At 36.6% G+C, this 25,945-nt stretch overlaps 1 protein-coding gene across 2 annotated transcripts in view; it reads left to right on the plus strand.

The window, feature by feature from the left end:
• LOC132544517 (uncharacterized) overlaps positions 1–25,945 on the plus strand; it is a 137,327-nt gene that overhangs the window by 49,315 nt on the left and 62,067 nt on the right. For both annotated transcript variants that reach the window (XM_060208120.1, XM_060208121.1), the window contains exons 6-8: positions 1,237–1,346; positions 1,647–1,771; positions 5,550–5,693. In XM_060208120.1, coding sequence (XP_060064103.1) covers positions 1,237–1,346; positions 1,647–1,771; positions 5,550–5,693 — 379 coding nt within the window. The remainder of the gene's footprint in view (positions 1–1,236; positions 1,347–1,646; positions 1,772–5,549; positions 5,694–25,945) is intronic.

The following is a 25,945-nucleotide window of genomic DNA, read 5'->3' on the forward strand; positions in this document are numbered from 1 at the left end:
GTTACTCAGTCAGTAATCTAGGACAACACAAACAGTAGTATGACAGAAATGTTACTCAGTCAGTAATCTAGGACAACACAAACAGTAGTATGACAGAAATGTTACTGAATCAGTAATCTAGGACAACACAAACAGTAGTATGACAGAAATGTTACTCAGTCAGTAATCTAGGACAACACAAACAGTAGTATGACAGAAATGTTACTGAATCAGTAATCTAGGACAACACAAACAGTAGTATGACAGAAATGTTACTCAGTCAGTAATCTAGGACAACACAAACAGTAGTATGACAGAAATGTTACTGAATCAGTAATCTAGGACAACACAAACAGTAGTATGACAGAAATGTTGCTCAATCAGTAATCTAGGACACTCAACTGGTAATGTGGGACAATTCAATCGGTATGGATGTTGTGTGCTTAAACTTTAAGAAAAACACAATTTTATAAATGCTTGAATGTGTTTTAAACTTGTACAAAACAATGATTATCATGCTATGTTGCTGATGTTTTGTTATGATTAAAACTAGGGTAGCATTACAAAGATAATAAATATTGAAAGGCTAATCACAGGCACCAGTCTTGAATTTTACTATTAAAGAGTTCCCTTTTTGTTGAGAAGATCTTTTTTAAATTTCATATGTAAAGGTTTTCCTGAGTCCTTAGTTATGCCATTTTAATTTTGGAAATGATTAAATATAAAAATTGCTGACAGGTGGCCATCTTGGATTCTGATTCTGAAGGTTCGTTATGGCTATTTCTTGAGATGTAGAGCGTAGATTTTCCTCAAAAGTTGTATGTAGTTTCCCCAATGTCCCTTGTTACACCTTTCTGATTTTGTTACCAGTGAGAAATAACAAAATAACCAACCGGCAACTAACTTTGATTTGACAGCTGTAGATTATTATTGTTATTTCTTTAGAGGAATAATCAAATTTCATATAGTTGAGAGCAAAAACAGAGGAAAGAAGAGAATAGAAAGAAAAGATCCAACTTTTAAAGAACAAATTAGATCAGATGATGGTTCTGCTGTGTTCTCTAGTTTACATTTAATTCTTACATTTTGAATTATGTTCCTTATATTTCAAACTCTTCTAAAAGTACAATACACTATGGACTGCTTTTTCATATTACTTTCAATTGATACGCTGATGTTCTACCATACATAAAATACATTTTATATATATGCAGCATTATTTTATAAAACTTGTTTCTTATATTAAATATTCCACAGACTCGACCGTATCTCGTGAAATCCCTGATAGGTAAACCAGTCTCTGCAGTAGCTTGTGGTGACAAACACTCCATCTTCAGATTTCAGTCTGGCTCCATTGCTTGTGTGGGGTACGTAGTATTTAAATCAATACCAGCTTGTTTTAAAACCAATATCAAATCTGAACTTTGTGAGCTCATCACAATAACAAAAACTTGTAGAAGAGAAAACTACTTAAGTAATGTTATTAGAAAATCAAATTGATTAGAATTTCCTTTGAATGATTATTTTACAGGCTTTACGCATTTTGTTCACTTCAGAAAACCTCCATTTACGACTATTGGATAACATTGTGTAATAAGCTAAATAAAAATGTATCTGGAGTTTTAATTGTCACTAAGTCTACTATAATCCTGATTAATTCACTACAGGTGCAATGCCACTGGACAGATTGGGACAGGTGATAGAGAGGAGGCCCTGGTGCCAAAGATTCTTGAGATGACCAGTCCCATTACACAGGTGGCTTGTGGCTCAAACCACAGTCTAGCAATTACAGGTATGACTTGGAATCTTCTAATATAATGACATATAGAACCACTAATAATTTAAAGTAACAACTCTCTCTAATAGGGAACCTCTAATAGTATCGCTCAAGTAAGATAACTCCCCCTTATAGGGAACTTTGAATAGTATAACTTTCCTGTAATTTTAATTCCTGTCATAGGTAATCTCTAACTATATAATTCTCCTATTACATAACTCCCCCTAATAGAACTCATTTACTCCCTCTAATAGGGAACCTATAATTGTATAACTCTCCTGTAACATAACTCTCTCTAATAGGGAACCTCTTATTGTATAACTCTCTTGTAACATAACTCTCTCTAATAGGGAACCTCTAATTGTATAACTCTCCTGTAACATAACTCTCTCTAATAGGGAACCTCTAATTGTATAACTCTCCTGTAACATAACTCTCTCTAATAGGGAACCTCTAATTGTATAACTCTCCTGTAACATAACTCTCTCTAATAGGGAACCTCTAATTGTATAACTCTCCTGTAACATAACTCTCTCTAATACGGAACCTCTAATTGTATAACTCTCCTGGAACTCCTCTAATTGTATAACTCTCCTGTAACATAACTCTCTCTAATAGGGAACCTCTAATTGTATAACTCTCCTGTAACATAACTCTCTCTAATAGGGAACCTCTAATTGTATAACTCTCCTGTAACATAACTCTCTAGGAACCTCTGTATAACTCTCCTGTAACATAACTCTCCCTAATAGGGAACCTCTAATTGTATAACTCTCCTGTAACATAACTCTCTCTAATAGGGAACCTCTAATTGTATAACTCTCCTGTAACATAACTCTCTCTAATAGGGAACCTCTAATTGTATAACTCTCCTGTAACATAACTCTCTCTGTATAACTCTCCTGTAACATAACTCTCTCTAATAGGGAACCTATAATTGTATAACTCTCCTGTAACATAACTCTCTCTAATAGGTAACCTCTAATTGTATAACTCTCCTGTAACATAACTCTCTCTAATAGGGAACCTCTAATTGTATAACTCTCCTGTAACATAACTCTCTCTAATAGGGAACCTATAATTGTATAACTCTCATGTAACATAACTCTCTCTAATAGTAACATAACTCTCTCTATTGTATAACTCTCCTGTAACATAACTCTCTCTAATAGGGAAATTGTATAACTCTCCTGTAACATAACTCTCTCTAATAGGGAACCTCTAATTGTATAACTCTCCTGTAACATAACTCTCTCTAATAGGGAACCTCTAATTGTATAACTCTCCTGTAACATAACTCTCTCTAATAGGGAACCTCTAATTGTATAACTCTCCTGTAACATAACTCTCTCTAATAGGGAACCTCTAATTGTATAACTCTCCTGTAACATAACTCTCTCTAATAGGGAACCTCTAATTGTATAACTCTCCTGTAACATAACTCTCTCTAAATAATTGGTAATTGTATAACTCTCTCTAATAGGAAACCTATAATTGTATAACTCTCCTGTAACATAACTCTCTCTCTCTGTAAATAACTCTCTCTAATAGGAAACCTCTAATTGTATAACTCTCCTGTAACATAACTCTCTCTAATACCTCTAATTGTATAACTCTCCTAACATAACTCTGTATAACTCTCCTGTAACATAACTCTCTCTAGTAGGAAACCTCTAATTGTATAACTCTCCTGTAACATAACTCTCTCTAATAGGGAACCTCTAATTGTATAACTCTCCTGTAACATAACTCTCTCTAATAGGGAACCTCTAATTGTATAACTCTCCTGTAACATAACTCTCTCTAATAGGGAACCTCTAATTGTATAACTCTCCTGTAACATAACTCTCTCTAATAGGAAACCTCTAATTGTATAACTCTCCTGTAACATAACTCTCTCTAATACGGAACATCTAATTGTATAACTCTCCTGTAACATAACTCTCTCTAATAGGGAACCTCTAATTGTATAACTCTCCTGTAACATAACTCTCTCTCTCTAATTGTATAACTCTCCTGTAACATAACTCTCTCTAATAGGGAACCTCTAATTGTATAACTCTCCTGTAACATAACTCTCTCTAATAGGGAACCTCTAATTGTATAACTCTCCTGTAACATAACTCTCTCTAATAGGGAACCTCTAATTGTATAACTCTCCTGTAACATAACTCTCTCTAATAGGAAACCTATAATTGTATAACTCTCCTGTAACATAACTCTCTCTAATAGGAAACCTATAATTGTATAACTCTCCTGTAACATAACTCTCTCTAATAGGGAACCTCTAATTGTATAACTCTCCTGTAACATAACTCTCTCTAATAGGAAACCTATAATTGTATAACTCTCCTGTAACATAACTCTCTCTAATAGGGAACCTCTAATTGTATAACTCTCCTGTAACATAACTCTCTCTAATAGGGAATCTCTTATTGTATAACTCTCCTGTAACATAACTCTCTCTAATAGGGAACCTCTAATTGTATAACTCTCCTGTAACATAACTCTCTCTAATAGGGAACCTATAATTGTATAACTCTCCTGTAACATAACTCTCTCTAATAGGGAACCTCTAATTGTATAACTCTCCTGTAACATAACTCTCTCTAATAGGAAACCTATAATTGTATAACTCTCCTGTAACATAACTCTCTCTAATAGGGAACCTCTAATTGTATAACTCTCCTGTAACATAACTCTCTCTAATAGGGAACCTCTAATTGTATAACTCTCCTGTAACATAACTCTCTCTAATACTCTCCTGGGAACCTAGGAAACCTATAATTGTATAACTCTCCTGTAACATAACTCTCTCTGGAAACTCTCCTCTAATTGTATAACTCTCCTGTAACATACCTCTCTCTAATAGGGAACCTCTAATTGTATAACTCTCCTGTAACATAACTCTCTCTAATAGGGAACCTCTAATTGTATAACTCTCCTGTAACATAACTCTCTCTAATAGGAAACCTATAATTGTATAACTCTCCTGTAACATAACTCTCTCTAATAGGGAACCTCTAATTGTATAACTCTCCTGTAACATAACTCTCTCTAATAGGGAACATCTAATAATATATCTCTCCTGTAACATAACTCTCTCTAACAGGTTAAACATTATTCCTGCTTTACGTTTGGTAGATTTCAACCAAATATAGTCTGAAACAGGGAATGGAGCCCACAAAGGATAGTTTGATAGTATTTTGCTTACAAATCCTACTTTTTATAATGCTGGATTGGATTTCACTCAGATTTTGTCTGTAACATCAGTCGGGATTGGCAAATAATTCTTAACTTCAGAAATTTGATTTGACCCCAAGGGACTTTGGGCAAGGCCCCAAAAGGGGAAATTGGACAATATTTTGCTTCAAAATGCTACTCCTTAATGCTTAGGTAGATTTCAGCTAAATCATTTCTTAAATTCAGAAAGTTGATTCGACACCCAGGGACCTGAGGGTGGTCGGGGCTCCAGATAGAAAAGTTAGTCAATATTGCTTCAAAATGCTACACTTTCTTAATGCTTGAATGGATTTCAACCAGATTTGGTCTGAAAAATTACGGAGAGTGGTTTGTCCATCCATTCATCGATTGTTAGATGACTGTTAATGGTCATGGCCATCTTGTTTGATATATCAGCAAGGCAGATTTCCCAGCAGTCTGTGGGGGACGATAATATTATCATGATTGGGATTTCCAGTCAACAGCATGCAGAGTCAAATTTTTACTTTTAACTTTTCTTCAGACTCATGACAAAATGAAGAGTAGAGATATACCTTGTGTTATGTTTCAGATCAAGGTGAGGTTTTTATTTGGGGCTCTGGAAAGGCCTGTGGAAGCAAGTCCTCTGATTTATTGTCACCTATCCCCATGGCAATTGGGAGGAGCAAAGTCACAAAGGTCGCAGGAGGGATGTGTCACAGCATGGCTCTTACAGGTAAGGAGGGGAGTAACTTGACATGAAGTAGAGTTCATGTTGAATGTCACAGTATATAGAACACTAGCTTCACCAAATCGACCAGGGATGAGGTCACTTACCAAGCCACATTTGTTTCTTGTAGGTATGCTAATTTTTCAAGACATGCAGTAACATGTACCTAAGCTATTTTTGAACTGAATAGTAAATTTAATGATGGCTAGATATAACATTTACCTGAGAAGAGAGATAATTAGTTTACCACATTGAATATGAGAGTGCCCTATAAAAATCAAGTTGTCCGTCTGTCACTGTTTCCATAACTACTAGTTTTTAGCTCACCTGGCCCGAAAAGCACTCAAGTACAGCATCCAGTGCCTTTCTGTTGTCAGGTCATCTGTTGTCAGGTCACCTGTTGTCTGTCAAACCATCTTGCATTAACTTTCCATTTAATCAACTTCCTCTCAATAACCCACTGAAGAAATATTACGATATTTGATTTGTAGGCTGGTGAGATGAAGTCCTAGTAAGTTTTCGAAAAGAAACTATTTTGATGGATATCTGAGGTCACATGGGTCAAATTTGTTTCAACCTCAAAGCAACATCTTCAAATTAACCAATAGGTGCAGAAGCATATTATGTAGCTAATAAATTCCTATGATGAAACCTGACAAAGTTTGCTAAAGAATGACCTTGACCCTTATTCAAGGTCAAATTGGCCAAATTTGCTAAACCCTTTTAACAAATTGGGCCAATATGACCTTGAATAAGGGTCAAGGTCATTCTTAAACCCTTTTAACAAATTCTTCTCACTAACCAAAAGGCACTGAAATATGATATTTGGATGATAGGTTCCTAGTATGAATTCTGATAAAGTTTGTAATAAGAAATGACCTTGACCCATATTCAAGGTGAGGAATTATATTTGTGAAAATTCTGAAAATGACTTCTTCTGATGAATGAAAAGGTGTAGAATGTTTTGGATTGTAGGTTCCCAAGCCTGACAAATATTGTGAAAAAAGACCCTGACCAAAATTCACCATGGCCAAATTTCGATACAATTTCTTCTGAGTAACTCAAAGGCCAAGAAGCATGATATTTGGTTGAAAGGTTCCTGGTATGAATTCTGACAACCTTTGTGAAAAGACATGATTAATCCATATTGAAGGTAATGGGGGATGAATTTATTAAAACTTTAAAAGAATTTCTTTTGATAACCAAAGCTAGAATCCAGCTCATAACTGCCACTGTTTACAGCTGAATGTTACAACCTAAAGTTTGTTGTGGAAATTGGTTAAAATTGATAAAATGTGTCCTTTTTGAAATCCATTAGTGCACATGTTGATGCATTTATGATGAACATTGATTGTACTTTTTATGTCCATTGGATACCAGGCGAACGGTGTAGGCCCATTGGGCCTCTTGTTACGATTTGAAAGATTGAAAGATAAATTATCACTTAATACATTTTTACATGCTGTGTGTAATATCAGATCATTTAAAGGCTTACTGATGATTTCTCAAGTATCATATCATGTGCTACTTTGATTTACAAACACATTCAGCTTGCAGCAATTTAGAGAGGCATACAAAAAGTATCCCAGGATAAGAGAATAAAGAAAAGGGACAAGTATATATTTTTGTCTATATCTTATGATGGTGAGTTTGATATAAACAAGCATTTGCAAATGAAAACACTACAAGTCTAAACAATACCTTGTAATTGGTTCCAGTTCTAGGGGTACACATGCAGAAGTTGTTAATTGAACACTTGCTCCTGTTCTTGGCTTTGGACCATCATATTGGCAACTTATTTCATAACATTTTTCAAATAAAAAACACAGTTTAGATGATTGTCAGCTTTTATTCATGTAACAATGTATATTTCATCTTATATAAGGGTCACCAGGCACTGCTCAAAATGTCCTCAAAGAACCCTAAATTTTGCAGGATTTTCTTAGGGCTTTTCCCTCTGTTACACCACCAGGGTGTTTCCCCTTGACCGAAATTAGGGCATTGGAACACACAAGATGCCGGGTCTCCTATTCTACTCCTTACTATTACATAGAATGGCAGGTATTTGTTACTATAAATATAAAATTGGTTTCTGCAAGATATCTTAAAATCTCTTTCTGAGAAATATCTAAGTACTGTTTGAATGATTACCGGCAGTTTTCGCTAATACTTATTCACAGGCAGGAAAGGTTAGCTCTTAATCGCTTTTTATGTTTAGAGGTGAAAGGCCAAGTACACATTCTATAAATAGAAATCGGAATACAACAAAAAGTTTATCAGAATATTATTGGTAAATATTGACCTATGACATAATGAAGTATAATTGATTGAAATTAAAATCAAATAAGACACAGTCACATGACTACAGGTCAAGGTTATAAGGTATGAAGTCAAAGTAAAATTTGAAATATTTTACTGGCATATATTTTGTGATGACATTATGAAGCGTTATTGACTAAAATCAAATGAGATTTCAACAGACCATAGGTCAGTGATAAAGGTCAAAAGGTGAAGGTCAGATTTGAAATAATTATAGTTCACAGGTAAATTGTTATGTCTGTAAAGCAATAAACAAAAATTCAGTATCAATGCAGCACTCAGGTTTAGGATCTGACACATTGGGCCTTTCCTGATATGTGTCGATCAGTATTCTAATTTTCTTTGGTCTAGCTCATTGAAGTCCAAATTCCAGCATGATTCTTTAAGGTCAAGGTCTCCTATAGACAGATGGAGAGTGTTTAGTTGATGGAGTGAAGAATATCTGAGGTGTGTGATTCAATGTTCCCTACCTATGACAGTTTGTGTTTTTTTGGCAGCTTAAAAATGGATTTGTCGGTGCTGACATGGTTGTATCCTTGGTCAAGACACTTAACCCCAGTCCCTTCGGGTGACATGTGATGGGATTGTGGTATGTTCTTTAGTGAGGTAGCCATCCTCAAATAACCTTGGCTATTGAATAGGATGATACACCAGCAAGCAAGAATTGTTTAACTAAAAGGAAGGAAGGAAAGGAGGTGAACCTCGCTTACTCTATGTATAGTGGGTAGTCATACCTGGGTATGTCTTGTATACAGCTGTATGGGTGTCTGTCATAATGTTTGATTCTGTAGTTAGGACTGAAACTCTGATGTAGTTAAGATAGGGACTCTGATGCTATAGTTAGGTTAGGGACTCTGATGCTATAGTTAGGTTAGGGACTCTGATGCTATAGTTAGGTGAGGGACTCTGATGCTATAGTTAGGTTAGGGACTCTGATGCTATAGTTAGGTTAGGGACTCTGATGCTGTAGTTAAGATAGGGACTTTGATGCTATAGTTAGGATAAGGACTCAGATGCTATAGTTAGGATAGGGACTCAGATGCTATAGTTAGGATAGGGACTCTGATGCTGTAGTTAGGTTAGGGACTCTGATGCTATAGTTAGGTTAGGGACTCTGATGCTATAGTTAGGTGAGGGACTCTGATGCTATAGTTAGGTTAGGGACTCTGATGCTATAGTTAGGTGAGGGACTCTGATGCTGTAGTTAGGATAGGGACTTTGATGCTATCGTTAGGATAAGGACTCAGATGCTATAGTTAGGATAGGGACTCAGATGCTATAGTTAGGATAAGGACTCTGATGCTGTAGTTAAGATAGGGACTTTGATGCTATAGTTAGGATAGGGACTGATGCTGTAGTTAGAAAAGGATTATGATGCTGTAGTTAAGATAGGGACTCTGTTGCCAAAGTTAGGTTAGGGATTCTGATGCTGCAGTTAAGAAAAGGATGCTGATGCTGTAGTTAACATAGGGACTCTGATGCTGTAGTTAAGATAGGGACTCTGATGCTGTAGTTAACATAGGGACTCTGATGCTGTAGTTAAGATAGGGACTCTGATGCTGTAGTTAAGATAGGGACTTTGATGCTGTAGTTAACATAGGGACTTTGATGCTGTAGTTAACATAGGGACTTTGATGCTGTAGGGTAGGTACTCTGATGCTGTAGTTAGGAAAAGGATGATGCTGTAGTTAAGATAGGGAATTTGATGCTGTAGTTAAGAAAAGGATTCTGATGCTGTAGTTAAAATAGGGACTTTGATGCTATAGTTAGGATAGGGACTCTGATGCTGTAGTTAACATAGGGACGTTGTTGCTAAAGTTAGGATAGGGACTCTGATGCTGTAGTTAAGATAGGGACGCTGTTGCTAAAGTTAGGATAGGGACTCTGATGCTGTAGTTAACATAGGGACGTTGTTGCTAAAGTTAGGATAGGGACTCTGATGCTGTAGTTAAGATAGGGACACTGTTGCTAAAGTTAGGATAGGAACTCTGATGCTGTAGTTAAGATAGGGATGTGTTGCTAAAGTTAGGATAGGAACTCTGATGCTGTAGTTAAGATAGGGACTCTGTTGCTAAAGTTAGGATAGGAACTCTGATGCTGTAGTTAAGATAGGGATGCTGTTGCTAAAGTTAGGATAGGAACTCTGATGCTGTAGTTAAGATAGGGACGCTGTTGCTAAAGTTAGGATAGGAACTCTGATGCTGTAGTTAAGATAGGGACGCTGTTGCTAAAGTTAGGATAGGAACTCTGATGCTGTAGTTAAGATAGGGACGCTGTTGCTAAAGTTAGGATAGGGACTCTGATGCTGTAGTTAGGTGAGGGACTCTGATGCTATAGTTAGGTTAGGGACTCTGCTGCTATAGTTAGGTTAGGGACTCTGATGCTGTAGTTAAGATAGGGACTTTGATGCTATAGTTAGGATAAGGACTCAGATGCTATAGTTAGGATAGGGACTCTGATGCTATAGTTAGGATATGGACTCTGATGCTGTAGTTAAGATAGGGACTTTGATGCTATCGTTAGGTGAGGGACTCTGATGCTATAGTTAGGTGAGGGACTCTGATGCTACTCTGATGCTATAGTTAGGATAGGGACTCTGATGCTATAGTTAGGATATGGACTCTGATGCTGTAGTTAAGATAGGGACTTTGATGCTATCGTTAGGATAAGGACTCAGATGCTATAGTTAGGATAGGGACTCAGATGCTATAGTTAGGATAAGGACTCTGATGCTGTAGTTAAGATAGGGACTTTGATGCTATAGTTAGGATAGGGACTGATGCTGTAGTTAGAAAAGGATTATGATGCTGTAGTTAAGATAGGGACTCTGTTGCCAAAGTTAGGTTAGGGATTCTGATGCTGCAGTTAAGAAAAGGATGCTGATGCTGTAGTTAAGATAGGGACTCTGATGCTGTAGTTTAATGCATAGGGACTCTGATGCTGTAGTTAAGATAGGGACTCTGATGCTGTAGTTAACATAGGGACTCTGATGCTGTAGTTAAGATAGGGACTCTGATGCTGTAGTTAAGATAGGGACTTTGATGCTGTAGTTAACATAGGGACTCTGATGCTGTAGTTAAGATAGGGACTCTGATGCTGTAGTTAACATAGGGACTTTGATGCTGTAGTTAGGGTAGGTACTCTGATGCTGTAGTTAGGAAAAGGATTCTGATGCTGTAGTTAAGATAGGGAATTTGATGCTGTAGTTAAGAAAAGGATTCTGATGCTGTAGTTAAAATAGGGACTTTGATGCTATAGTTAGGATAGGGACTCTGATGCTGTAGTTAACATAGGGACGTTGTTGCTAAAGTTAGGATAGGGACTCTGATGCTGTAGTTAAGATAGGGACGCTGTTGCTAAAGTTAGGATAGGGACTCTGATGCTGTAGTTAACATAGGGACGTTGTTGCTAAAGTTAGGATAGGGACTCTGATGCTGTAGTTAAGATAGGGACACTGTTGCTAAAGTTAGGATAGGAACTCTGATGCTGTAGTTAAGATAGGGATGTGTTGCTAAAGTTAGGATAGGAACTCTGATGCTGTAGTTAAGATAGGGACTCTGTTGCTAAAGTTAGGATAGGAACTCTGATGCTGTAGTTAAGATAGGGATGCTGTTGCTAAAGTTAGGATAGGAACTCTGATGCTGTAGTTAAGATAGGGACGCTGTTGCTAAAGTTAGGATAGGAACTCTGATGCTGTAGTTAAGATAGGGACGCTGTTGCTAAAGTTAGGATAGGAACTCTGATGCTGTAGTTAAGATAGGGACGCTGTTGCTAAAGTTAGGATAGGAACTCTGATGCTGTAGTTAAGATAGGGACGCTGTTGCTAAAGTTAGGATAGGGACTCTGATGCTGTAGTTAAGATAGGGACGCTGTTGCTAAAGTTAGGATAGGAACTCTGATGCTGTAGTTAAGATAGGGACGCTGTTGCTAAAGTTAGGATAGGGACTCTGATGCTGTAGTTAAGATAGGGACGCTGTTGCTAAAGTTAGGATAGGAACTCTGATGCTGTAGTTCGGAAAAGGACTCTGATGCTTGATTTAAAAAATCAGCACCCCGATATGGTAGAATCAAATGCTCTTATGGATAAAAGCGTCATAAGGTGTTTTACGGAAATAATGAATTTCATGGTCCCAGGGTTCGTATTTCCCTATGGGAAGGGATAAAATTTATTAGTTTATATAGGAAAAACAGACTTTTTATCATTGTTTGTTTTTATTTCCATTTTCCAACCTTGGTTATAGTTATGAGTGAAGAATGATGGCTTGATGGTATGCCTGTATTAATTCTGGCTGACCCCGAGGGGCTGATGGGCGGGGTCAAAAGGGGTCAAATTGACTTAAATTTCAAAACGCTTCTTCTCAACACCCAGATATGTTAGAATCAGATACTCTTCAGGGGTGAAAACATCTTAAGGTGCTTTACGAAAATAAGTCTCAGATTTCTGTCTGGGGAAAAGGTTAACTTTACAACAGTGCAATTTCCCCAAACTGATTACCTCTTGAAACCAATTGAAATGTTGATATACAAAATGACATCCTCTTTGTTATAGTAACAAAACCCATCCCAATCAATACCTATCACTCTCCATTTGGAAAACCAAACTGATTATGTGTTGGAAATCATTGAAATGTGCTGAAAATCACTTCTGAAAACTGGCCTTACTTGAACGATCAAGACCTTGGTTACAACTGGTGGCTGTGAAATCAACACCTGTGGTGACAGTTGTAAGATTTGTGCCACCGGTGCCCCTATTACAGGTAGGCTTTATACACAATACCTACCCTGATCAGGATAATTATAATAAATATAAATTATAGTCTTCTCCAATGACAAATTCAAAACCATATCGAATGAGTTCATCATTTCACCAAAGTGAGAAATGGCTACAGATGAAGTGAATCAAATGTTTTTTAAAGAAAAGTTTTTTATACTGATCAACAGAAGCACATATTCATCAAATATATTGGTTCACATCACTTTTGGACAAGCTGGCCATCTGACTGTGGCTGTCGCTCCGTTTGTTATGTTGTGTTACTTTCAAGATCGCCAGGCAATGTATTCTTTTCAACTAAAGATACATATAGAATACAAGTATCACTGATACTGAAATGATACTTTATAAAACTGTCTTTTCTCTGTATTAAATTGGACATGTGCAGTGTAAATGCTTAAAGCGAATGGAATGTACAGAGTGGAATTGTCTTAGTTATAACAGAGTCCGGACCAGTCATCTTGCTCCATTTCTACAAACCGCACAAACCCTAAACCAGCCAAATATTCATGTCCCAAGCATGATTGGTTTAGAGAAGTTCTACTGTACAATTTTTATAGAAAAATTGCATTTTGACCATAACATTGTTGATTTTCCATTGGAAATAACTTTGTAAGTATCATTGGTATAGGATAACAGTTTTGATGGTATGCATGTATTGACACTGGCTTGCTATCATCAATCTTACAATGTCCTTTTCATGATGTTTGAAAGCTACTTACCCTTTAACATTTATATTCAATATCGTTATCTCATGTGACCATCAAGGTCGCTAGGCCTCTTGTTCCTGAATTCTTACTGAAATCACCACCATTTTATAACCTTAGTAATTAAATTTAAACTTTAATTATTGGGTTGTAATAACATTATGAAATATTAAGATAAAATTACACTGAACTTTATAAGATAAATGATCAAATAAAGACGTAATCATATTTTGCTGAAAAACTTGCCAAAAAAAGAATAGCAGTTATTTCCCTTTGTCTGTGGTGGTCACAGTCGCCTGGCTTGCTTTCTGTCATACCCTCACAAGCTGCTATGGGATTGAACCAAACTGCTTTCAAATCAAATAAACTGAAAAAGGATTTGTTTAATTATCAAAAAATGGTTATATCAATATACTTTCTTACATGAAAACTGTTTAGAAATTAGTTGGATGGAAGAAAGATAAAAAAATTGTTGTCTGTATGGATGTCAAATTTAAATCCAGCTCAAGTTTATGTCTCATTTTTTTACTGCTGTATTAAAAGGTTTCTGTGGACAATACCACCACTCTTTCCTTCCACTCATCATTTTCTGCTTGAGATTTATGAAGATTAAAAATTCAATCTTTTAGACCAATGAGGAAAAAATAAATTATTTTGAAACCATCACCAGAATTATTAGAGATGTGCTGTGTGTTTGTGTAACAGGAGAGGCAATGACACATGCTAATTTTTTTTTTAATCTGCAACTGGATATCTGTATTGAGTTGATAAACGCCTGACATTTGGTGCTACAATTCATTATCAATATGAAATCCAATATCAGGGGTTGTATCGAGAATTTTCCCACCCTGCAAACCCGACTTTTAAAGCAGTAAATGATTATATATGCAGCAGATATAATTTGCATACACTAGATGTAACAATGTGGCTTATTCAGTGTGTGACATAATTCAAACCACAATCCATCATCGCTCGGTCCCACCACACATTTACAACATCCAACATAATAACAAATATTAAATGAAAATAAAAATTTGAGCTTGTACCTCCTAATATAGTCTCTATAGAGTTGTAAATCATTGACGTATGTATAGTCAATGATGCATTTTTCTTCTGTTTGGGCATAAAGTGAACCTCCTGTTGTGATGGGGACCATACAGAATAAAGACCTAGGGTGAGAAAGGTGATGCTATCTCTGTTGGTTTTTGGTTACATGTAAATCAGGAGAGACCCCAGTCTGCAGCACAACTTTGTTAGGGCACCTTTAAATACCTTAAATCTGTGTAAGATAGATTTTATATTGGATTAAAAAGAAATTTGATAATTATGTTATTTTGTTTCATTTTTAATCAATGTAAATGTTTTAAATTTGATTAAAAAGAAATTTGAAAACATTTTTACTTTGTGTTATTTTAAAGAACGTAAAATTATTAACAAATATATTTATTGTCAAGTGTATAAAATTTAAATGCATCTTTTTATCACCACGAGAAGGAGCATTTACACTTTAGTGTATTTTCCAATATTAGCTATGATAAAAGCTTCATGCTGTGTTCATCCTATTTGCACAACTTCTCTATTTTGCTGAAAACAGTTTCATTTCACTATTCAGACTGATAACTGTAGTGTTCCTTTCCTGGTGATCTCTTGTCAGATGATAGAATTGGCGTATCATTGATTGACACATATTCAATGCCTTTATTTTTGTTGTGACCTTGTCTTATTGACCAATTAAATTGCATGGTGACTGGAAGGCAATAAAGGTTTATTACTTGGAAATATATACAGAAATAAGTGTATATTTAGGCCATAATGTAACAACTTGAGCAGAATCCAATATACTGGTTCTTTGTTTTGTTCTCTATTTCTTGTTGATGGTGAGGGATCTTTCCAGTTGAACTGCAGCAAAATTGTTGTCATTGACTTCAAGATTCAGTTTTGAGGTTCTACATTGGTAACAAGAATAAAAATAAATTGTTTGGGTTGGCCTTCGGTTGAGAATTTCTACATACCTGTGTTCTCACATCTTCAAAGACAGATTGCTCTTCACTTACACAGGAGTACTGTGGCCCACAAAATGTTGTGTGAGGGGTTGACATGACATAAGACATTTAATTATTATATCTAATCATAGTGCTGTAATCTGGGGTGAAATCCACACAGCGGAGGCCACATACAATCACCAGACACAATGCACTGGTCGCATGAGGTTGCATAATAATGCCCAAAAAATAACCGTCAAATTTTCTACTTGAGGAAACCCTGAAATTTTGTAAGAAAGAACAAGCATTTTTTGTGTGGGTCACATTAGTACCATAATGAGTACAGGTGACATTACAGATACCCTGGTGCTGTTTGTTCCCTTGATCTGTCTTTAATAATCAGCATTAGGAACACTTTATTGCATACAGAACTCTTACAGATTCACAGATATCAGTGTGATCCCATTTTTTTCAATGATATAAAAGGCCCTCAGTTTTTGTTTTGGAAGACTGCTGTATTTTCTTTAGTATAGATACTGAGAAAAGGTATTTTTGTTGACCTTTTTCTTTTAAGCATCAGATTAGCCGGTAATTTAAGCTTGGAAAATAGAGTTGATATGACACCTTGTTTAGGGTGACGTAGTGTAACCTAGAGGTTTGCTGTTTGCGAACTGATAAGTGGCCAGTTTAGGGATAAATGTGTGAAAATAATTCTATAGGGTGACACCAATGATGGCTGATAATCCTGTTGAATCCGTGGCAGGTTTAATTGTCGTCTTGTATACCACAATACTCTTTTCATCCTTGTAACTTTTTGTAGACAGGAACAAAATTATCTGCTGTGAAGACCAGTTTTGTAAATATGGTCATAAAAAGTTTCATCGTAAATCTAAAATTGGATTTTAGTTTAATTTAATGATTTTAATTTGACAAGCCAAAAGTACAAAAATACAAAGTTGTATTACATTACAACATATTTGTTGACCATTAACATGACTAGTAAACTTGTCCTATAAGATTTATTCTTTCATAATATGTAATAATTTATTACTTAATGATAAAAAGTATTCACCCAAAAAATGAACAGGTCAACAGCAATTAATAACAACTGTCAAGTCTTGATACAACAAACAATATTTTTTTGCTTATTATGGAAATAAATAAAGAATTAATTATATAAAAAAAATAGAAAGCTTAAAAAAAAGATATTACAAATGTAAAGAAATGTGTTCCTCTTAATTTGAAATGAGTTGGCAATTGAAATCCTGTATGTTACTGAATGTTCATTTTACCTCGTTTTACTTTTTACTTCATTATCTTTTTTTTTTTTTAACTTAAAGAAGAAAAAGGAAAAGCTATACATGAAATTGAATATGCATGTTAAGATCATCTCTTTAAAGTCACTATTTAAGTTAAATGACTCAATGTCAAAAAGAAATTACTGATATTCATTAAAAATCAATTCCAAGGACGCTGGAGCTATCTGTGTTAATGCTTTCTGTCCAGTGCCAGGCACGAGCAGGAACACACCAGCCGAAGGTGCAGGATTAATGCATAGTAGTCTGCAGTAAGAATGCAGATCTGAGGGCTTAATCTATTCTTTACTTACTTACGTTGACATCAGTATATATCACATATAACTGGACTTTACTCATTGTCCAATATTTAATGTGAAGTGTCATTGGGTGCCTGTGGGAGGTAGACGAGATGAAATAAGATGGGAGATATCAAAGAACAAGCTCAGTCTGTCGCACACGCAGATCAAAGTCATGATACCTCAAATACAGTGATAACAAAATTGACATTTTACCTTCAAAATTGAAACACTCAATTTTAATTAGATATGTTAATCTTTGATGTGAATAGTTTAAAAATGAAGCTATCCTTACTCATTTTAGTTTCTTTATTATGTTGAAACGTTAAAGAAAATTATGTGTTTTGTAGTTATTTGTGATGGTTCCATGGCTTATCTAGGGAATCTATTTCTGTATTGTGTGTGTGATTTGGATGAAGAAATCAATTAGAGAGAAAACAGTAAAGGTTCCCGGCCTGGGTTAAAGGTTTTTAAGAAAAAGATTAAAATTTTTGTGACCATATAATCTAACAGATGCATTTAAAACTAATGGAGAACTAATGATTCAAGCATGAGAAGATAGACAAAGGAAAAACAACTACACTACTGAACCCAACACAAAATCTGGGCCGGAGAAAACTAGGAAAGAAAAAGGACTGTTTGCTAATTCTGTGTGATATGGAGACTATGAATGAGAATCCAATGAATAAGTGATGAATTGTGATAAAAACTCTGATGATCTATGTAACACAGGATTATTGAAATGGCTAAAGGTTTTATAGAGCTGGTAATTATGAAAATTGTTTACCAGATGTGCAGTTACTAACATATGTTATTTCAGTGGGAGAAAAAGTACACCATTAAAATTATTCAAGTAACTATACAAGATACGGTTGTATTTCCTTGATTTTCATTAATTATTTCATTGTACTTATATGTATATACAAAATGTGTCAAAAAACTCTATACAAGAAATTGAAATTTGTAGTACGCAGTATATCTTTATGTCAAAGAACATATCCTTTATTCTCCTTACAATGTACAATAGTTATTATGTAGGTCTTTGTTTCTGATTTATTTCAATTAAGAGCACCAATAGTTAGCTAATTAAAAAAAAAGATAGTAATGTGTGTTGACAGTGTTAGATTTTGCAATTAAGAAATTTTGAGAAATAGATTGAAATGAAGCAGTGTTGAAGTAAGAAACCTAAACTGCTTGAGTCCTGTTATATTCAGTAACTGATAAATACCTCACCTGTAACACTGCTAGTGATATACACAATTAATCACAAACACAAAATATAAATAGATTATGGTGTGGAAAAAAAGACATCAGAGAAAAGACAGACAACATACCCAAAGCAGTACAAAATATGATAATTATTCTTATCCATCAAAAATGACCAAGACCACTGGAAATAAAATGTAAATAAACAACATGAAGTGGAAAATAGAGATCTTATGTGAAGGAAAGGAGAAAATGTGATACTAGGATGGAAAAGATATTTGAACGTACAGCAAAATATTGAGAAGATTATTTCAGAGGGGGGAGTAGGTGTATGATATATACTACTACCCTGTGTCCATACATTCTGTGATGTCTTATTCAGAATTAATGTCATATCTTGTAGTTCTACATTTTATAATATGAAGGTCATTGGTCAAGTTTAAAGGGTCAAAGGTAACATTTTGACAATTTCTGCAAATTAATGTGCAGATGGAAGTGATTAACATTCCAGTTTTACAGACATAAATTTTCTTATTTTCAGAAAAAAAAGTACTGAAAATATTACAAACTTGATAATATACAAATTACACACCTAAACTTGTTCTGTTTTAGTCTAAGATTGATATCCCTTTAAGTAAATTAACACTTCTAAGTGTAATTGTAATCTGTTCTATAAAAGTTGACTGAAATCAGATATGTCTGCCTGCAGTCAATTTCACAAATAACTTTGTTACAGAAATTATTTAGCTATTCATAAAAAACGCATATGGGTATGAATTAATAGTGTTCATATTCAAGTGATTCTGTACTCTGCTGACTAACCTGGGCATTTTGTGAAGAAAGCGCTACTTTACCAGGTTGGAAATGATGGATCTAGTGTTGATGGGGTAGGAATGAGGAGAAGTGGGTGGGGTCAGGTGTCTGTAAGGAATGGGTAGGAGGAGTATTAGGTGGGGATAGTAGATGCTTGGTTGGGGATAGGTGTATTGGGTGGGAAGAATACCTGTTGGGAGGGGGTAGGAGGAGGAGTATTGGGTGGGAAGAATACCTGTTGGGAGGGGGTAGTAGGAGGAGTATTAGGTGGGAAAAATACCTGTTGGGAGGGGGTAGGAGGAAGAGTATTGGGTGGGAAGAATATCTGTTGGGAGGGGGTAAGAGGAGGAGTATTAGGTGGGAAAAATACCTGTTGGGAGGGGGTAGGAGGAAGAGTATTGGGTGGGAAGAATATCTGTTGGTAGGAGAGGAAAGGAGGGGAATTGGATGGGAATGGTATATGTTGGGAGGGGGTAGGAGGAGGAGTATTGGGTGGGAAGAATACCTGTTGGGAGGGGGTAGGAGGAGTATTTAGTGGGAAGGGTATTTGTTGGTAGGAGGGGAAAGGAGGAGAATTGGGTGGGAAGGATATCTGTTGGGAGGGGGTAGGAGGAGGAGTATTGGGTGGGAAGGATATCTGTTGGTAGGGGGTAGGAGGAGGAGTATTGGGTTGGAAGGATATCTGTTGGTAGGGGTTAGGAGGAGGTGTATTGGGTGTGAAGATTATCTGTTGGGAGGGGGTAGGAGGAGGAGTATTGGGTGTGAAGGATATCTGTTGGGAGGGGGTAAGAGGAGGAGTATTGGGTGTGAAGGATATCTGTTGGTAGGGGTTAGGAGGAGGTGTATTGGGTGGGAAGAATACTTGTTGGGAGGGGGTAGGAGGAGTATTTAGTGGGAAGGATATTTGTTGGTAGGAGGGGAAAGGAGGAGAATTGGGTGGGAAGGAAATCTGTTGGTAGGGGGTAAGAGGAGGAGTATTGGTTGGGAAGGATATCTGTTGGGAGGGGGTAGGAGGAGGAGTATTGGGTGGGAAGGATATATGTTGGGAGGTGTAAGGAGGAGGAGTATTGGGTGGGAAGGATATCTGTTGGCAGGGGGTAGTAGGAGGAGTATTGGTTGGGAAGGATATCTGTTTGGAGGGGGTAGTTGGAGGTGTATTGGGTAGGAAGGATATCTGTTGGGAGGGGGTAGGAGGAGGAGGAGTATTGGGTGGGAAGGATATCTGTTGGGAGGTGTAAGGAGGAGGAGTATTGGGTGTGAAGGATATCTGTTGGGAGGGGGTAGTAGGAGGAGTATTGGGTGTGAAGGATATCTGTAGGTAGGGGGTAGGAGGAGGAGTATTGGGTGCTAAGGATATCTGTTGGCAGGGGGTAGTAGGAGGAGTATTGGGTGGGAAGGATATCTGTTTGGAGGGGGTAGGAGGAGGAGTATTGGGTGTGAAGGATATCTGTTGGGAGGGGGTAGTTGGAGGAGTATTGGGTGTGAAGGATATCTGTAGGTAGGGGGTAGGAGGAGGAGTATTGGGTGGGAAGGATATCTGTTTGGAGGGGGTAGTAGGAGGAGTATTGGGTGTGAAGGATATCTGTAGGTAGGGGGTAGGAGGAGGAGTATTGGGTGGGAAGGATATCTGTTGGCAGGGGGTAGTAGGAGGAGTATTGGGTGGGAAGGATATCTGTTTGGAGGGGGTAGGAGGAGGAGTATTGGGTGGGAAGGATATCTGTTGGGAGGGGGTAGGAGGAGGAGTATTGGGTGTGAAGGATATCTGTTGGGAGGGGGTAGTAGGAGGAGTATTGGGTGTGAAGGATATCTGTTGGGAGGGGGTAGTAGGAGGAGTATTGGGTGTGAAGGATATCTGTTGGGAGGGGGTAGGAGGAGGAATATTGGGTGTGAAGGATATCTGTTGGGAGGGGGTAGGAGGAGGAGTATTGGTTGGGAAGGATATCTGTTGGGAGGGGGTAGGAGGAGGAGTATTGGGTGGGAAGGATATCTGTTGGCAGGGGGTAGTAGGAGGAGTATTGGATGGGAAGGATATCTGTTGGTAGGGGGTAGTAGGAGGTGTATTGGGTAGGAAGGATATCTGTTTGGAGGGGGTAGTAGGAGGTGTATTGGGTAGGAAGGATATCTGTTGGGAGGGGGTAGGAGGAGGAGGAGTATTGGGTGGGAAGGATATCTGTTGGGAGGTGTAAGGAGGAGGAGTATTTGGTGTGAAGGATATCTGTTGGTAGGGGTTAGGAGGAGGTGTATTGGATGGGAAGGATATCTGTTGGGAGGGGGGAGGAGGAGGGATATTGAGTGTTGTTGATGTCTAGTGGGAGGGATTATTAGTAGGAGTATAGGGTGGGGATGGTATCTGGAGAGGTTTTTAGATGAGTATTAGGTGGGAATGGTGTCTGTTGGGTAGCAAGAGCAGGAAAGGATTTAGATGTAGAAAAATGATATTGTAAGACTGAGATAATTTCACTATGAAGAAGTGACAGCGAGCTGTGTAAGTCTTATTATCCTGCTGTGTCTGGCTTGGGTCAAAGTTGTTAGAAGTGGATTAAAAGGAGAAGTGTGTGTGTAAAAAGAGACTTGATTTATAGTCCCAGTGTATACATCCCACTTACAGCACTTATAACTAGAGATGGGGCAAATCAATCTCTTGACCTAGGGGCTCAACCCTGCCATGGGAGAGAGAAAGGGTCATTCAGGGTCAGCAAAAAGTTTGTAGCTGACATAGGAGGAGGTTGTAAATCAATTAGCTTGATAAACAAGGAGATAGACCCAGGGAGGGGAGGTGCTGGCTCATGACCTTTGCAGTGACCCCAACATCAACAGGGGCACCTTGCGGCCCCTAACAGACCTTAACACTTCAGGGTCACCACAGGAATCAAAGTGTTGCTCCTATGATTTGGATGAGGATTATTTATAAACAGTTAACAAGCTGTCAGAAAATTCTGATGTACTCTACATGGACTCCTCTAGCTTTTGACATTATATCGCTGTATCTGTCTGATGTCTTACTTCTCTTGGAGTGGAGTAAGATCTCATCATTTCAAAATGTAAAGCGGAAAAAATAAAGACATAACAAAATATCTAGTTTTGATTTAATGAATGAAAAATTAAGCATATTGCTATGAAAAGGAAATTCTCATCATATGTGAATTTTAAATACATTTTCCTTAATAAATTCAATATATCAAAACATTGATGTGTGCTGTGCTTACATCATCCAGTATTTGAGAATACATAAATCAGGTTTACTCTTTTTGAATGTCAGACAAAAAAGCCAAATGTCTGTGAAGATCTGGAATGATAGATATTTTCTTTTTAAGTTTCCTTGTTAAGACATGTAAAATTAATTACTTGTTCTTTCTAAAATCATTAGCCTTTGTAGGTATCAATATGAGGTATTGGCGTGTTGGTAATGATCTATTGATATATAGGTCATTCAGTCAGCTGGCATGTCGCTAAGTTCCTCTACCTTTTGTGTAATGATGGTTATCTCCCATTTGGAACAAGCCTGAAATTCAATACAAAGTCTGACCTTCAAATTGATGTTCAATATGTATTTAACCTTCAGAGGTATAGCTACAATATTGTGTTGAACTTTGTTGACATTTGGTGTGTTGTAGGGTGTAACATGTGTGTGTCTCCCCAATTTACTGATGACAAGTCATAACAAATAGTAGCTCTACTTTGTAGCTCCATCAGCTATAATTTATCCTCAATACTGTTTACCTATATGTTCAGTCCTGAATGGATTTGTTAGTGTTTAAGATACAATTTTACATGTAAATTAGAGAAAATCAGAAATGTCTATAGGAACAATCAGATGAAATACCAACTTATTCAAACTATGCTTTATTTGTTTCCAAGCAGGAAAAATCAGAGAATTTCAATGTAGTGATCAGAAAATCATTGCTCTGGTTGGTCATTACTGCAGCTTTAAGCAAATTGATAAATTGATTTATTTGCCTTGCAAAAAAAATGTAATAAAACGTACTTAAAGCTGTGTGCTAATATACACTCTTTGTTGTTATGTTGATAGATTTTCAAAATCTTATTCCATTAATTTTTACAATAATTTCATTCTAGATATCATTTAACAGCAGTCTAGGTAAAAAGGTCCTCTTATTGAGGACGTTTCTTAGGAACGTAAATGAAACTTTATAACATGAAATGTAGACTATGTATACATTGACAAAGTAATGTGCATTCAACTGTTGACAAAGTAATGTGCATTCAACTTTATCTCTCAACCATTGTACATCTAAGATGGCTGCCAAGACTTTTGATTGGTCCTGTTTACAACTTTCTAAATAGTCTCAGTACCAGGTTACCAGGTTTTTTCCCTTACTCTGATCAATGCTTAAAGTAATTGTGGAAAATAAAGTTGTTTACAAAAAAAGAATCAATTCTTGTTAATATTTAAGAGATCCAGAACTATTTTAGTGCTTTATCGGAACACATCTCTAATGTTAAATAGATCTTGAAATCAGAATTGTTTCAGAGAGAGGTAAGGGGTCACTTGTCATCAGTCATTAAAAAATGTGTGTAAGGTTAAAGGTCATGCACATGGGTGTAGTTACGTTGAATTGATGTTGACACAGTGCATGCTAATTTTTGGTGCTGGGTTCTAGTCTGAAATTTCATGTCTAATAATACTGCAGACAGTTCAAAAGTGTTGTTAACTTGTGAAAGCTGACTATGGTTTGAGTAAATGTTTGATGAGTTGGTGAAGGTCACTGCTGATGGATTCTGAGCATGTCGGCCCCTCATAGTATCCTCTGACTGCCAACAGTCTTAATCAAATCTCTCCAATTTTGGCCAGCAAGAACATTTTTTAAAATACAAAACTGCACCGCTCTTTTGTGGGTCATTTGAAAGGAACAAAACAGAGTCCTAAACTTACAAGGTATCATATCTTTCATTGATAGGTCTTAAAAAGTGCACCCAGGAATATCACATTTATCTCGGAGGTTGTATGTCTTACAAATCTACATCTGCTGCACAAAGGGGTGTAGTGTTATCTGGTCTCCAATCACACTAGTATAATAGTTTCCCACATTTTGTGAAACTTGGTCTTTCAACAAAGTAAATCATCCTGTGTATATCTCTTGTTTGTACATTTTTCCTGTTTGCATCAGAAGAAAATGTGCAAGAGCAGTATGACCTTGGTTGATAAGCCCAACAGCTTGCCCTGATCCGATGACCTGGTCTGCAGCCTTTGTGTCGACTACCATTGGTGTAGGTTGACACTGCACATGTTGCATCTGAAAATCTATAGTCATAGACATACAGAACAATACAAGTAATATTTACATGTGGGTAAACTCAGTCATATCACATTGGACACACCCATAAGGTGTCTTTGTTAGGGATAGACACGTAGCTTGTAGTGCAATGTTTCATGTAGGTTGCCAGACCTCTTTTGTACTCTGTATTTACCCCATTGTATGTAGGTTTACATAGATGTACATTCTACCTTTCATGTATCATTGTAGAGTGATCGATGACCTGTGATGTGAAAGACTGTAACAGGAGGTGTAGATAGATCTTTTCATCTATTTTATTGGATGCATTCTGCACTTACAATGAGCACATTTAAAATTCAATAAAACCACACTTACATCGATCTGAATATAACAAAAAAATATGTTTTGAATTCATATATTGTAATGATTATCAACTTTAAAATCTTTACTGAATTAGCAAAACAATTAAAGTCAAATGAAAATTTTATTTTGTTGTATACAAACACCAGTCTGTTCTTTCACATAAGATTCGGATAAGGAATGGGTATGGCTCTTCCATTTTTTGTATTATAGAAAAAGGTTTTAATAAATCAACATTATTTACACACACATATACAATTTATTTAGAATGTGAAACATGTAAATTTCAAAAGCAGTCTTCTCAAAATGATGGAGTTTGAATTTCATAGGGAAATATATATATAAAGATATTGATTGATTATACCACAGTATTTTGCAGCAAGCCTAATTGTTGACAGAGAAAGTTAGAAAACCTGTCAAAACAATCTCCACATTTTAAGCTCACCTGAAATGGTGAGCTTGTGCCATGGGGCAGTGTCTGTTTCTTGTTTGGTGTCAGTTGTCCATCAGCTTTTTTTTACTACCTGGTAAATTACTAAACATTGCTACTAGTCATTAACGACTCAACAGATTTTATGGAAATATGGTCAGAATCTTCCTTGGGGAAGGGGAACCAAGTTTGTTAAATGTATCTCTGCCTCCTGGGGCAGGAGTGGTGGGGCGCAATAGGGTACATTTTGCAAATTCTTTTAAATTACACTTTCCCGGTAGGAATGATTGGATTTTGTCCAAATTTGGTCTGAAGTATTTTGGGTTGGGGAGAAAAGCTGGAGATTCCAGTAAAAAAAACACAACCATTACCTGACGACTGCCTGACATAGGCCTCAAGCCTTCATCCCAGAGGTAGAAGTGTTAAAGATGCTCAGATGCCTGTGACCAGATTTCAATTACAAAATACAAAATTGTCATTTTATTTGTATTCAAAATAACACTAGCCTTAAGAAACCCTACTGAACAAGTAATACAGGAATGTGTAGATGGAAATAGGACTTAAATGATTCAAGAAAGATATATTAAAATATTATGTAGAGGTTATTTAAAGGTTTCCCATTTGATATCATGGGGTATTTATTAAATTCTATTTTATTACCTCCATAACAAACAGAGGAAAACAAAATAGAAAAAGCCAGTCCAACTGTAAAATAAACAAGTGCTGTTATTAGTGCTTTTTTTTGACATCTGATAGTTTGATTTAACGCTTGACAGGAAGATGACACCATTTTGAATAGACTGCTTTATGTGGTATTCTACCATTAACATTCTGTTGTC

Source organism: Ylistrum balloti, unplaced genomic scaffold, assembly GCF_031769215.1.
Source record: "Ylistrum balloti isolate Yb309-2 unplaced genomic scaffold, AGI_CSIRO_Ybal_v1 Utg369800, whole genome shotgun sequence".
NCBI classification, from domain to species: Eukaryota; Metazoa; Mollusca; class Bivalvia; order Pectinida; family Pectinidae; genus Ylistrum; species Ylistrum balloti.